This window comes from Myotis yumanensis, unplaced genomic scaffold (genome assembly GCF_028538775.1).
Source record: "Myotis yumanensis isolate MYYU_CA2020_CCGP unplaced genomic scaffold, mMyoYum1.0.hap1 SCAF_9, whole genome shotgun sequence".
Classification (NCBI taxonomy): domain Eukaryota; kingdom Metazoa; phylum Chordata; class Mammalia; order Chiroptera; family Vespertilionidae; genus Myotis; species Myotis yumanensis.
The window spans coordinates 69,820,230-69,833,925 of NW_027223760.1; the positions used below are offsets into that span (position 1 = coordinate 69,820,230).

The following is a 13,696-nucleotide window of genomic DNA, read 5'->3' on the forward strand; positions in this document are numbered from 1 at the left end:
GTTTCCATTTTCTTCAGATAAATACCCAGAAGTGGAATTGCTGGGTCATATGGTAGTTTTATTTTTAGTTTTTTGAGGCTGCGCCATACTCTTTTCCATAGTGTCTGCACCAATTTGCATTCCATTAACAGTGCATGAAGGTTCCCTTTTCTCCACATCCTCAACAATATGTTATTTATTGACTTTCAGATGATAGCCATTCTGACTGGTGTGATGTGATATTTCATTGTGGTTTTTATTTGCAATTCTCTGAAGACAGCCCTTAAATTTTTTATGAGTGGTTTTGCTGTCCCACTTCTCAGTACTTCCCCCATAAACTGGCATAACTCTCAGATAATGAACTGGTTAATGTGCCTTATCGATGCCATCCTCTGGTTTGCAATCAGGCTCACATTACTTTTATAATTCCATAAGCTATGTTTTCTAGACCAGGTGGACAAGGAGAGTTCCTTCTCATTCTATCGTCCCAGAACTGGCTGGCAGGGAAAATAACAAAAATAGTATATAAATTTCTCCTTTTAAATTTTTATTTGCGGGATTGATTTGCATTTTACTGATCTTAAACACAACATTGGGACCATAATTTAAAATGATTTTGAAAATATTATGTGTTTTTTCAAAATGATGCACATAAAAAATCCAGATCAAGGGAGAAAGTGCTTGGAATTCTTATTAAACAAAGCCACTGTTTAAATTGTAATATCTAACTTCAGTTAACATTTTTGTACACCACCCCAAAATAAAATCACTTTGTTTATTCTTTTAATTATTCTATTACAAATGTGGATTCTTTTGTTAAGAACACATTATGTTTTCTGCCTCCTTGTTTCAAAACAGAGAATGACCAAACCCTGTGAAGCCATTCACATGTGGTCTGGGTTCCAGATGTGGATGCTATTTTATTGATGTTAGAAGAACTGGATTTAGGTATTCCCCCAACAGAAACCATATTGTTTGAACAAAAATATTAAGTAAGAGATGCAAAGTTTGTCTCTTTGCCCTGTACTTGATAGTAGCTAAATATGTTTTATTATATTTATTATGTAGCCAAGTTAGATATTTTTAAGGTGAACTGGAAATTAAGTACACTTGCTAACTGTGACATTTAACAGTCTACATTCTCTTTACCGTTTTATTGAAAATCACTAAAAATTAATATTTGCTGATGTTAAAATAGAATTCCTTGTTTTATCACTATAATTGCTCATTAAAATGTGTGACCTCAAAATTTTATTACTTAACATCATTAGCCACTAGGTAAACGCAAATCAAAACCACAATGAAATGCCACTACATACGTACTAGGATGGCTATTCTTAACAAGACAGATAATAAAATGTCTTGGTGAGGATGAGAAGAAATTAAAACTCATTAATGTTGATGAGAATGTGGAATGCTCCAATCACTTTAAAAAATAGTCTAACAGTTCTTCAAAATGTTAAACATAGTTGTCATATGCCTCAGCAATTTCACTCCTAGCTATATATCCAAGAGAAATGAAAATGTATGTCAACACAAAAACTTGTACACAAATATTCCTAGCAGCATTATTCATTTAGAAAAAAAAGTAAAAGTAGCCAAATGTTTCAAATGATGAAAGATAAATGTGTTATAGTCATACGATGGAATATTTGGCAATAAGAAAAAGTACTGATGCATACTACTATAGAGGAACATTTAAAACCTTATGCTCAGTAAAAGCAGCCAGACCTAGCTCCGGCCAGTGTGGTTCGGTTGGTTGGAGCGTATAGTCCTGTGCACCAATGGGATGCAGGTTTGAGTCCCAATCTGGGCACATACCAGCTTGTGGTTTCAATCCTCTGTTGGGTGTGTGCAGGGTTCATTTTAATCATAGCTTTCTGACTCAGAAGTTTTTCAGATTAATGACCTAAAGAAATCAGAACCAGCGAGGTAAAATGTTCTACTTGGCACCATGAGGCTCATAAAAGCTCCAAACTAGGAGGTGTTCTCTGAAAAAAGTGATGGTTTCAACATTTTACAGACTTTCTTTATACTTTTACAAAGTCTTAAATCTCAGGTCTGGGCAAAATGCATTCATTCTTAATTCATATTCGTTTGATAGATATATATTTAGCATGTATTTATTATACTGATCAGGCTCTGGGGTAGAAACTGGGAGTATAAAGGTCAATGAGGTACAGTATTTGCTCTCAAGGAGTCCACAGTCTGGCATGGAAAACAGGCATGAACAACAGATTATTACAACCCAGTAAAAGGTAAATACTGTGCACAGTGGTGGTACCACAGAGGGATGATGAGGCCAGCCACTGCGGATTAGAGAAAACTCCATGAAGGAGAATCATAAGTTGCCAAGAAAACTATAGAGGGGAAGACATTCTAGGAAGAAGGAACAGGACTGCAAAAGCATTAAGATTTAAAACAATATGGCATGTATAGGGAACTATACAGCATGGCATGAATAGGTTTATAATAAATTTTTTGTTGTTGTCAATTCTCACCCGAGGATATTTTTTCCATTGATTTTTTTAGAGAGAGTGGAAGGGGCAAGGGAGGAGAGAGAGAGAGAGAAAGCGAGAGAGAGAGAGAGAGAGAGAGAGAGAGAGAGAGAGAGAGAGAAAGAGAGATCGAAGTGAGAGAGACACATTGATTGGTTGACTCCCACTTACACCCTAACCAGGGCAGGGGATCAAACCTGCAACCAAGGTACATGCCCTTGTCCAGGAATCAAGCCCATGACCCTTTGGTGCATGGGCCAATGTTCTAACCATTGAGTAACGCCAGCCAGGGCAATAACAGATTTTTAAAAAATATCTGAAGAGCTAATCCAAGAATTTCTTTTAAGGAGAAAACTGTGGGGTTTTATTTTGGTTTTCTTTTAATACCCTGTTAAGTGCTTGGGATAAAAGTCCTGGGGATTGGCTGGTGCCTTGCTTTTACTTCTGGGAGGGATGGAAAGAGGAGAGTCCGAAGACAAGAAAAAATAAAAAGGAATGAAGAACCAACAAGGTGGAGTAATTGTGTCTCCATGGGGCAAAGGCAGATGGATGCTTACTTTTCAGGAAAGTTGTAACATCATGAAAATTTAAAGCTTCCTTCATTTCTTTCAAAAGTTAGCTACACTCATGAATGCTTTGCAGGAAAGGTTTTGGTTTTTATTTTCCTAAAGTGTAAGAAGGAGCAAAAGTTAATCAGGCGAAGCACAGAGGAAAGCAGCTGGTGTGCAGGCTGGAAGAATCAGATTGCAAATTGGACGAGAATGTGAGGCCCCAGAAATTCGTAAGAATCTTGGTGAGCACTTGGCTCCATCATAGGCCTTGGAAGTCAAGAACCTGAGTCAGAGGGCCCAGGCGCCCCTCGTAGTTGATTTATATTATAGCTCTGGTATGAGGGTCACTGAAGGAAATGTCAAGACATAAGACCCAAAAGGAAGTAGGCACCAAGTCACGAGGACCTTGTACATTATTCTGAGGAATTTGGATTTCATCCCATGCAACAGAGGTAAACAAAGCTTTCCCTTGGTAGAGAATATGAGCTGCCACATAAGTGGCCATAATGCAAAAAAGAACAAGGATGTGTTTCAAGAGAGATACGAGGGGGCCACAGAGCAAAAAGTCACTGCTTCCAGTTGGCGGTTTAGAAGAGACTTTCATGGAAAAGGGAGAATTTAAATTAGGGCTTAAAGACTAAGATTTTGACAGGCGAAATAATGGGAACAGTGTTTCAGCCTGAGGAAACAGCACAAACAGACTGCATTTGGAAAGTGTGAGTTGTGTGAGAAGTTATTCAGTTTGGGGTCTCTAGTAGTAGTGAGAGGGGACATGGAACACTGCCAGGAACAGATCCATGGACAAGACATTTAGAAGCAGACAAGTCCTTGAAAACCGTTCTCCCCTCCCTCCCAATATTACATCTGGAATTGTTTAGCTAATGTATTACCAACATAAACATAAAGCATCCGTTCCCCTTAGTTTTAGAATATCCACAGAAAGGTTCAAAGAATGGTACAATGAGCACCTATATATATACCCTTTACCTAAATTCACCAATTATAAACATTTTTCCAGGAGTCTAGGATGACTGAAAACTCTGATGTAATTATTGGGGGTTAGATCATGGGAAATCTAAAAAATAAGAGATCCTTGACAGTCAGCAAACAAAAGCAGCCTCCTTTCTTCCTGCCTTTATTTTGAGGATACAGTGGGACATGAGTTGTGATACAGAGGGTAGAATTCTGGGGCGGGGTTGGTGGGGGTGGGGGAGAAGGAGGTTGTTAAATAGTTGTGTAAAAGTTCTGTGATTCCTTGCCAAACATACTGAGGAGCAAAACAAAACAAAAATGAAAATTCTGAAAGTCAAATGGGTATTTATCTTCTTTTTGTCACCCAGGGCCAAAGGGGCCCATAGTATAGAGAGATGTGTCCTGGTGCTGGAATTAAACAGATCTAAGACGGAATTCAGCATCTTTTCTCCAAGTCCTCATCCCTCTCTTAGATTCTTTTCCTGATTAATGATACCACCATGTCTACAATTGACCAGTTAAAACTCTGGGCATTGTCTATGTCTCTGCCTCTCCCCTTTGCTCCCCCTATCTAGCCAATCAATCACCAAGCCCTGTCTGCACTACCTCTGAAACATCTCTCATACATGTCCCTTCTGCCACTACTATCAAAACCTCCTTATTTCTAGCTTTCATTGCAGTAGTTCACCCTTTCTTACATAGATCTTCCTTGCTGTCATTTCTGTGCCCAAATCTGTCTGAGTCCTTCTCTGCAGAGTTCTTCCGTGTCTCCCATTGCATATAGTGTGCTGTCTGAATCGCTTTGCGGCCATCCAAGACCACTCACATTCTTCCCTCCACCTCCTTCTCCAGCTTCATCTCCCGCCACGTCCCCTGTCCTCGTGGGCCATACTCTGACAGTATGAAGTCACCTTCCAACAGGTAACTTTCTCTCATGACTCCATGCCTTTTGACCTGCTTCTTCCTCCACTGAGAATGTCCTTTCCTTCTTTGCCTGACAAATAACCTACCGAAGCTTTCAGCTGCACCTCAAAAGCTGAAAAGCCTTGCCTGACTTCACAAGACATAGCACCCACTTTCCAACGCCTCCACTCTGCCAGGATGCAGGATCTGTGCACAAGTCTGTATTACAACAAATAGGCCTCATTATTTCATAAATCAAGTTAATTATTGATGAGATGTACTGGATACTTTCCAGGTGCCAGGCACTATGTTAACACTCCGGTGTGGGGTGAATTTCCCACCAAAATATAAGATGGCGCGGGCAATTATTTAGGTTTCCCGCGCAAAATCAGGGATTTTTATGATACCTATTACCCCAATGGGTATGAAACGGTTCGCATACGCAGGTAGGTATCTTTGTGAACGGCAAACAAACAAATATTTGGTAATACGCAGTTACAATCGGCCCGAGTTTACACGTTTCCCGCACTCCACCGCAAATCTATATGAACCGAGTTAAGACGGCTCCCGCGGAGTACGCGCAATTCACGCGAGCCGACTTAACTCGTTTCCCCCACTCCAAGTGTTAAGCAGTTTGCATTCGTTATCTTATTTAATCCTCACAACACTGAGGAAAAGTAATATTATAATCACTATTCCAAAGAGGGAAATGGAGGCGCAGAGAGGTTAAGTAACTTGTCCAAGATTACTTAAGTGTGCTGGCACCAGCCAAGATGTGAGCCCACACTCTGAACTCACGCTTTTCGGAATCTGTAACCATGTAGTGCTCTTACTATTGTTGCTGTTTTGACACTAGGCTGCACCTTGAGACCAGTACTTTGGCTTTAAATTGAGTACTCCCAGAACCTAGCATAGTGTTTGACACAGTTGACAATGAATAAATACTTGTGAATGAATGAATAGTCTATAAAATTAGCTGTTTTTAGTAGACCCAGTTTTCTCTTATCTTGCTGGCATACTCTCAGAATTCTTGTTTGGAATCTACTTCCCTTTGTGAATCAGTGTTTACATTTCATATGTTTCTTTCTGAAAGATTTGCTCTGTTTGGTGCTGCTTGCCACATTATTTTATGAGTAAAGGACAAAACTTCTACTTGGAAATATGTTTTATCTCGATTAACACATTCCCTTTCCAGAATCACTGATAACACTGTCTTGTACAATGTCCTTGAAAATGTATCTTAACCTCCCAAGTGATTTTCCCTTCTATACTCTGGTTAGTGATTACAATTTTGTATAAATAACTTACCTTTTCTTCTCAGTTATTTTTGTTTATTTCTATTTATCTGACTCTTAGTATGAATTTTGTAATCATGTTTCTTTCTTAAAGGTATCAACCTCCCTGGCCTAATTTATTGACCTACAGAAGGAAACTAGGCTTTGGTCAACACACAGAAATAGATCTTTATATATTTATGGAGGGAAGGAAAATCAGCATCTATGTTATCTAAAAATAGAGCAACTTGCCCTGAGACTGTTTGCCTCTTACCTGATGGAGGTAGAGAGGAGGGTTATGCCACCAAAGAATTTCCGTGAAGGAAGTGACAACCTTAAGTTGGCCGCTGCTTTTTGCAATGTTTTTGGTAGGTGTTTTGCTGGAAACAGGGGACAACTGCCTGTAACCTGTGCGAGGAAAGCCACTATTGCCAGTTATGGAGCCAGCAGATTTATAGAAGGCCAGTGGCTGGAGAGAGGGGCCTGGAAAGGACTAAGGAGGGGTCCCGTTTTATGTGGAAAAGCACAAGGGCAGACTTCTTGTTATGTGCAAACCCGTTTGTCTCTGAGTTAGCCTGCTTCCTTCCTTTTCACTCCCATTCTTTCTATTTCTTGAATCCCAAGTGATTTCATATGTTTCCTGCCTGAGAGGTTTTGCTTCCCTGAACCTCAGGCTTTGTGTGTGTGTTCCCTGCAGATGGGTGGTCTCTTGAAAGAGTATCATCAGATTAAGACATGCAGCTGTAAGCACTCCCTCCCCAGCGCAGAGCTTTGCTGAGAGTATGTGGAATTTAAAGAAGCTGTGTTTGGTTGAGAGGAAGGAAATGGTACCAGATCCATTCACTCACTGACGCACTGGTCAACTATTTTATATTGCTTTTACATTCTAGGCATTATGCTGGGCATCCCAAAGACAGGATGATCCAGCCTCTGCCCTCAAGAAGCGCATAGTGCTATAGGGAGACAGGTTTGGAACAAATATTAAAATATAATGAGCTGATTGTTCTAGTGAAGGCATTACAAAATACGGTGGAAACACAAGCCAGGGAAATCCTAAGCCTGCCCAGGAATTCCAGCAGAGCTCCACACAGCTGGAACTTGAAAGATAAGGGGAGAGGATGTTTCAGAGGGAATAACTTGCAGAAATGGGAAGGCAAGGAGAGCTTCACTTGGGGAGCCATATAGGAGAGTGTAGGTAGGCAGGGGCCACCTCAGGAAGAGCTTGGTCCCTCACACTGGATTATTTGGACTTTATACTGTAGTCACTGTGAGGCTCCTGAAGAATTCTGAGCAAGGAAGTCAAAGGTTCACATTTGCATGCTGGAAGGTCACACTGCAGCAAAGTAAATTTGAGGACAGTGATATTTAAGGCAAGAGAGGTTAGTAAGAAGAAACAGTGCTTGAACTATGACAGTGACAGCAAGGATGGAGAGGAGAAGGGGAAGAGATATAAAAGATATTTAGACTACAATGATTGTTAAAGTTCTCACATTGGCTTCATTCTGTTCAAGGATATTATTTAGTCATAGGAATATCTGAAACTGGATGGCCTTATAACATATACAATTAAAATTAACATGGATATCACATGCCGATTATTTAATTAGGTGGGGTTTTTTTGCAATTTAATTTGAAAATAATTTGTGTGCTGTTCATAATTCAAGAGTCATTATTACTGTGAAGTCATCTAAGTAGGAAACACCCTTCTAGGGAACTGTGCTGTAATGTGGCAGACATAAGGGTACAGTACCCTGGGAACTAAAGAATGCTTACTTATACAGAAAAACACATAGAGTCATTGATGTCACCATGTGATTTATGTTTTCTTAAAGAAAAAGTGCATCAATGAAGTAAAACCTATTGATATTGCCTTGAAATGATATTGATTGAGAAGTATGATTTTCTGATAATTATGACAGCATGAAAAATGTTTATTATAGATCAAATTAAGTCAAAATCTTAAAAGCTTGACTATTAGCTTATGTCAAGATGCTTTATGTCATAATCATCAGTGGTTAACTTGTTCAGCATCTACCTCCCTAGGCACATGAAGAATGGAAGAACAAGTAGCCACAATAATCAAACAAGAAGAAATAAAAGGAATCCAAATTGGGCAAGAGGAAGTAAAACTGTCATTATTTACAGAAAACATGATATTATATATAGAAAACACTAAAGACTCTACCGAAAAGCTACTAGATTTAGTAAACAAATTCAGTAAAGTATCAGGGTACAAAATTAATATTTAGAAACAGGTGGCATTTCTATACATCAATTACATCAATAATGAACTATCAGAAAAAGAAACTAAGAAAACAATCCCATTTACTATTGCAAAAAAATTAATAAGGTACCTAGGCATATATTTAACCAAGGAGATAAAAAGACCTGTACTTGAAAAACTATAGGACAGCCCTAACTGGTTTGGCTCAGTGGATAGAGCGTCGGCCTGCGGACTCAAGGGTCCCAGGTTCGATTCCTGTCAGGGGCATGTACCTTGGCTGCGGGCTTATCCCCAGTGGGGGGCGTGCAGGAGGCAACTGATCAATGTTTCTTGCTCATCGATGTTTCTAACTCTCTAGCCCTCTCCCTTCCTCTCTGTAGAAAATCAATAAAATACATTATAAAAAAAAAAAACTATACGACATTGAAGAAAAAAATTGGTGAACCTTTTCACCCAGTGATCCCCCTTCTAGGAATATATCCTAAAATCCCAAAACACCAATCATAAATAATATATGCACCCTTATGTTCATAGCAGCATTATTTACAATTGCCAAGATCTGGAAACAGCCCAATGCCCATCAGTAGATGAGTGAATAAAAAAAAGCTTTGGTACATTCACACGATGGAATGCTATGTAGCTGTGGAAAAAAAAAAAAAGCTAAAGAAATTTTACGTTTTGCAACAGCATGGATGGATCTGGAGATTATTATGCTAAGTGAAATAAGTCAGAGAAAGACAGATACCATATGATCTCACATGTATGTGGAATCTAAATAACAAAAATAAACCGACAAACAAAATAGAAACAGAAGCATGGATGCATGGAACCAACTGACAGCTGTTAGAGTGGAGGGGCATGGAGGAACTGGATGAAAGAAAGTGAAGGGATTAGTCAAAGAAAACATGTGCATAAGCAATAGACACAGACAGCAGTGTGGTGATGGCCAGAGGGGATGGGAGGCGGGAGCTGAGTGGAGGTGGGCTAAGTGAGTGGGGAGAATAGGGACATTTGTAATAGTGTCAACAATAAAAATGAAGTAAAAATGAAGTTGAAAGGACAAGCATCTCAGACAGAAGGTGCAATGTGTTTAAAGGTCCTACAGTAGGAAAGAATTGGCTTGTTTGAGGAACTAGAGGATGGCAGTGGAGCTAGAGGAAAGGGAATGAAGTGAACAGATGCATGAAATGTTATCAGAGGGGTAAGGCAGGGATCTGTTCAATTAATGGTAAATGTTCTTTCAAATTTTGGTCTTTAATTTCTCTGTTCTGTTAGACACTGTTGGTTATTCCCTCCACACTCACTTCACACATGACTACATTCACCTGGTTCTCTTATAACCTTTTTCACCTTTCTTTAGTGTCCTTCATAGATTTGTCATCTTCTTCCCGATCCTTAAATATTTCTATTCTGTTGTGTTTTCCTGGGTGCACATTTCTTCTCAGTCCCTACACTGTCTCTTAGGACCTTGGTCATATTCACACTTCCATTCTCATGACTGCCATATCTAAATCTCCCTTCAGGGTCTCTCTCCCAAGCCTTTGGCCTGAATATTCCATACACTCTCACTCAGTCTAATAAAATGAAGTAACTTTTCCCTCAAAACCTATTATTTTTCTTACATTATCTTTTTTGAGGTAGGACTGCAATCCACCCAAAGTCATATTTTTGGAATCATTCTTATTCTTCAATCTCCCCCTCCCCTATGTCCTCATCTTCTACAACAAACTAATCACCAAATTATTTTAGTTTCACCTCCTACGTATTCTTGAATATGTCCTTCCCATGCTAGTTCTGGCCTCTGACCTAATTCAAGAACTTACCATCTGTTTTTTTTTAAATATATTTTTATTGATTTTTCACAGAGAGGAAGGGAGAGAGATAGAGAAGAAACATCGATGAGAGAGAAACATTGATCAGCTGCCTCCTGCACGCCCCCTACTGGGGATGTGCCTGCAACCAAGGTACATGCCCTTGGCCAGAATTGAACCTGGGACCTTTCAGTCCCCAGGCCAACCCTCTATCCACTGAGCTGAACCTGTTAGGGCTCTTTTTTTTTTTTTTTTTTAATACTAAAATGATCTCCACTGGTCTCCCTTCCTCTAGTCTTTCTCCCCTCTAATCTATCCCCTGGAGAACAACCAAATAATCTATATAAAATAGGAGGCTGACTAGCACTGTGACTACCCTCCCAATTGTTGCTTCACCTTCATTGGTTCAAGTCCAAGCTCCTGGCATAGCATCAAATTCCCTCAGTCACATCTTCTTTTCATGGTGTATTCTAGTAGTACACTAAGCTACATAAAGTTCTTTGAACAAGCATGCATTTCCATGCTTCTGTATTGTGCTGGCTGAATCAAGATATCCTTTCCTCTGCTTCCTCTATCATTACACCTGTATTTAAATTATCCATACTTACTTATCTTTCTAAATTGGGCTGTAGAGAATAGGTCTAATTCACATTTGATAACTCTACAGCTCAGCATTTGTTCTTTCATTCAATTAATATTTATTTACTACTCCCCAGAGCTCTGGGAAAGCATCAGTGAGCAAAACTAAGTCTCAATCTTCCTGGATCTCACATCCTAGTGAGGGGACTCCAGGAGATTGCCTACATAATGGGCACTCCAGACCTAGTACTCACAGTGAAATTTTTTGAAAATTTGACAAATGAAAATTTTCTTAAACCACTGTCTAAGCACACCGTCTGGAACATTGCTCTGACTCATTTTCCCTTATGAATATGGCGGTGACTAAGGCAACTTAAGCTACAGATTAAACTGTCCTGTCTGTGGATTCTGTGGTCTTTAGTAAATGATAAGTCTCCTGACTGGTGTAAAACATTTTTCCATATAAATGGAGCTATAGCCATAACCTCATTTTCAACCAATCCTCTGGAGTAGGAAGGGAATAAATGACATCCCATTTAATAAGACATTAAGAAAAACTATAGAAGATTAAAGATTTTTAAGATACTTTAAAAACTATTACATTAGTAATCTATTTCCCCTCACTTATAAGCCCATCCTCTTTATATTAAAGAGGAAAATTGACATATTTCCTCTTTCCCTAAAGTGCTTATTAGATAACTTCTTTTTAAAAAATTCTTTATTGTTGAAAGTATTACGTATGTCCTTGTTTTTCCCCAGCAACTCCTTCTAGCCCACCCCCCTGCCCCCCTCCCAGGCCTTGACCATCCTATTGTCTGTGTCCATGGGTTATGCATATTAGATAACTTTTTAACTTTTGTTCATGGATGATACAATACATTAATCACTATTTTCTACAAAGGAATGGATAAAGACAATAAAATTATTATAAGAAGTGTATACAGTTTGAAATAACTGTGTTCCCTCTGCTTTCCTCATTTAAATTAGCTCTCTCAAATAAAATCTTTCTAGATTTCTAAATATCTGTATTTTTGCCTTTGCTAATTAACACTTGGAGTGGGGGAAACGAGTTAAGTCGGCTCGCGTGAATTGCGCGTACTCCACGGGAGCCGTCGGTTCATATAGATTTGCGGTGGAGTGCGGGAAACGTGTAAACTTGGGCCGATTGTAACTGCGTATTACCAAATATTTGTTTGTTTGCCGTTCACAAAGATACCTACCTGCGTATGCGAACCGTTTCATACCCATTGGGGTAATAGGTATCATAAAAATCCCTGATTTTGCGCGGGAAACCTAAATAATTGCCCGCGCCATCTTATATTTTGGTGGGAAATTCACCCCACACCGGAGTGTTAACCTCATGAATTTCCATGAGTTTCAGAATACAATTCCCCTTCACCTTCTGCAAACCTATGAAGTTCTTGTACCTCTGAGGAGTGAATTACAATGATTTTCCTGCTTATTTCCTGAGCTCTCTACCTCTCTATAACACTATCTTATAGGTGACTCAAACTAAACACGGTCATTTTCCCAACCTGTAGCAAACCTGCTCCTCCCGCTGTGGACAGCACACAGGTTAGTTAGTAAGGGACACTACCATTTATACAGATGCTTATGCCAAAAATCTGGCATCATCCTTGCTCCCCTCCCTCTTGTCTATACCCCTGTACTTGGTCTATTTCTATCTCTTGTCGATCCTTCCATCTAAATGTCTCTCAAGTCTTCAGACTTTGCTCCAGCCATCTCCCTGGCTCTAGCCCTAAAGCAGACCCTCATAGCTTTTCACCTGGATTTCAGCTTCATAATCGGTCACCAGTTCACTTATTATTCCCATGTCCCTCCTGAAAACAGAGTGATCTTTTCAAAATGTCCATCTGACCATGTCTAATTGACAGTACTGAGTGTCCTTTTATTGCCAAAAGGACAGAGAACAAATTCCTCAATGTGGCTTCTTGGCCTCTCACAACCTGGCCCCCGCCCATCTCTCCAACATCATCTCTCACCACTCTCCTCACAATCTAGCCATACCTAATTCTGCAGATTTCCTGGATGCCACCATCCTTTTAAACCTCTGTGTCTTGGTTCAGAATATTTTGTTGGTTCAGCCCATACCCATTCCCCTTCTATTTGAAAAGGTCAGGTCTGCCCGGCTGGCATAAATCAGTGGTTGAGCGTTGAAATATGAACTAGGACAGTGATGGCAAACCTTTTGAGCTCGGCGTGTCAGCATTTTGAAAAACCCTAACTTAACTCTGGTGCCGTGTCACATATAGAAATTTTTTGATATTTGCAACCATAGTAAAACAAAGATTTATATTTTTGATATTTATTTTATATATTTAAATGCCATTTAACAAAGAAAAATCAACCAAAAAAATGAGTTCACATGTCACCTCAGACACGCGTGTCATAGGTTCTCCATCACTGAACTAGGAGGTCACAGTTTGATTCCCAGTCAAGGCACGTGCCCGAGTTGTGGGCTCGACCCCCAGTGTGTGGCATGCAGGAGGCAGCCAATCAATGATTCTCTCTCATCATTGATGTTTCTATCTCTCTCTCTCCCTCTCCCTTCCTCTATGAAATATATATATATATTTTTAAAGATCAGGTCTTACTTGAGTCTCTGAGCCAGGTTGTTTCCCTTCTCTTTGGTTCCCACATCTGTCACACTTTGTAACCATTTGCTCTGTGCCTGTCTGCCACTAGAACAGCGGTTCTCAACCTATGGGTCGCAACCCCTTTGGCGGTCAAACAACCCTTTCACAGGGGTCGCCTAAGACCATCCTGCATATCAGCTATCTACATTACGATTCATAACAGTAGCAACATTACAGTTATGAAGTAGCAACGAAAATAATTTTATGGTTGGGTCACAACAAGAGGAACTGTATTTAAAGGGCCAGAA

At 39.7% G+C, this 13,696-nt stretch overlaps 2 protein-coding genes across 3 annotated transcripts in view; one reads left to right on the forward strand and one right to left on the reverse strand.

The window, feature by feature from the left end:
• Positions 1–13,696, forward strand: part of FAM185A (family with sequence similarity 185 member A) — a 109,461-nt gene that overhangs the window by 83,318 nt on the left and 12,447 nt on the right. Inside the window, exon 9 of one of the 2 annotated variants that reach the window (XM_070424587.1) lies at positions 4,853–4,921. The exons of the other annotated variant lie outside the window; for it this stretch is intronic. Coding sequence (XP_070280688.1) covers positions 4,853–4,897 — 45 coding nt within the window. The 3' untranslated portion in view covers positions 4,898–4,921. The remainder of the gene's footprint in view (positions 1–4,852; positions 4,922–13,696) is intronic. 2 annotated transcript variants of the gene reach the window in all.
• The window catches only part of FBXL13 (F-box and leucine rich repeat protein 13), a 161,208-nt gene that overhangs the window by 27,662 nt on the left and 119,850 nt on the right, over positions 1–13,696 (reverse strand). The window lies entirely within an intron of this gene.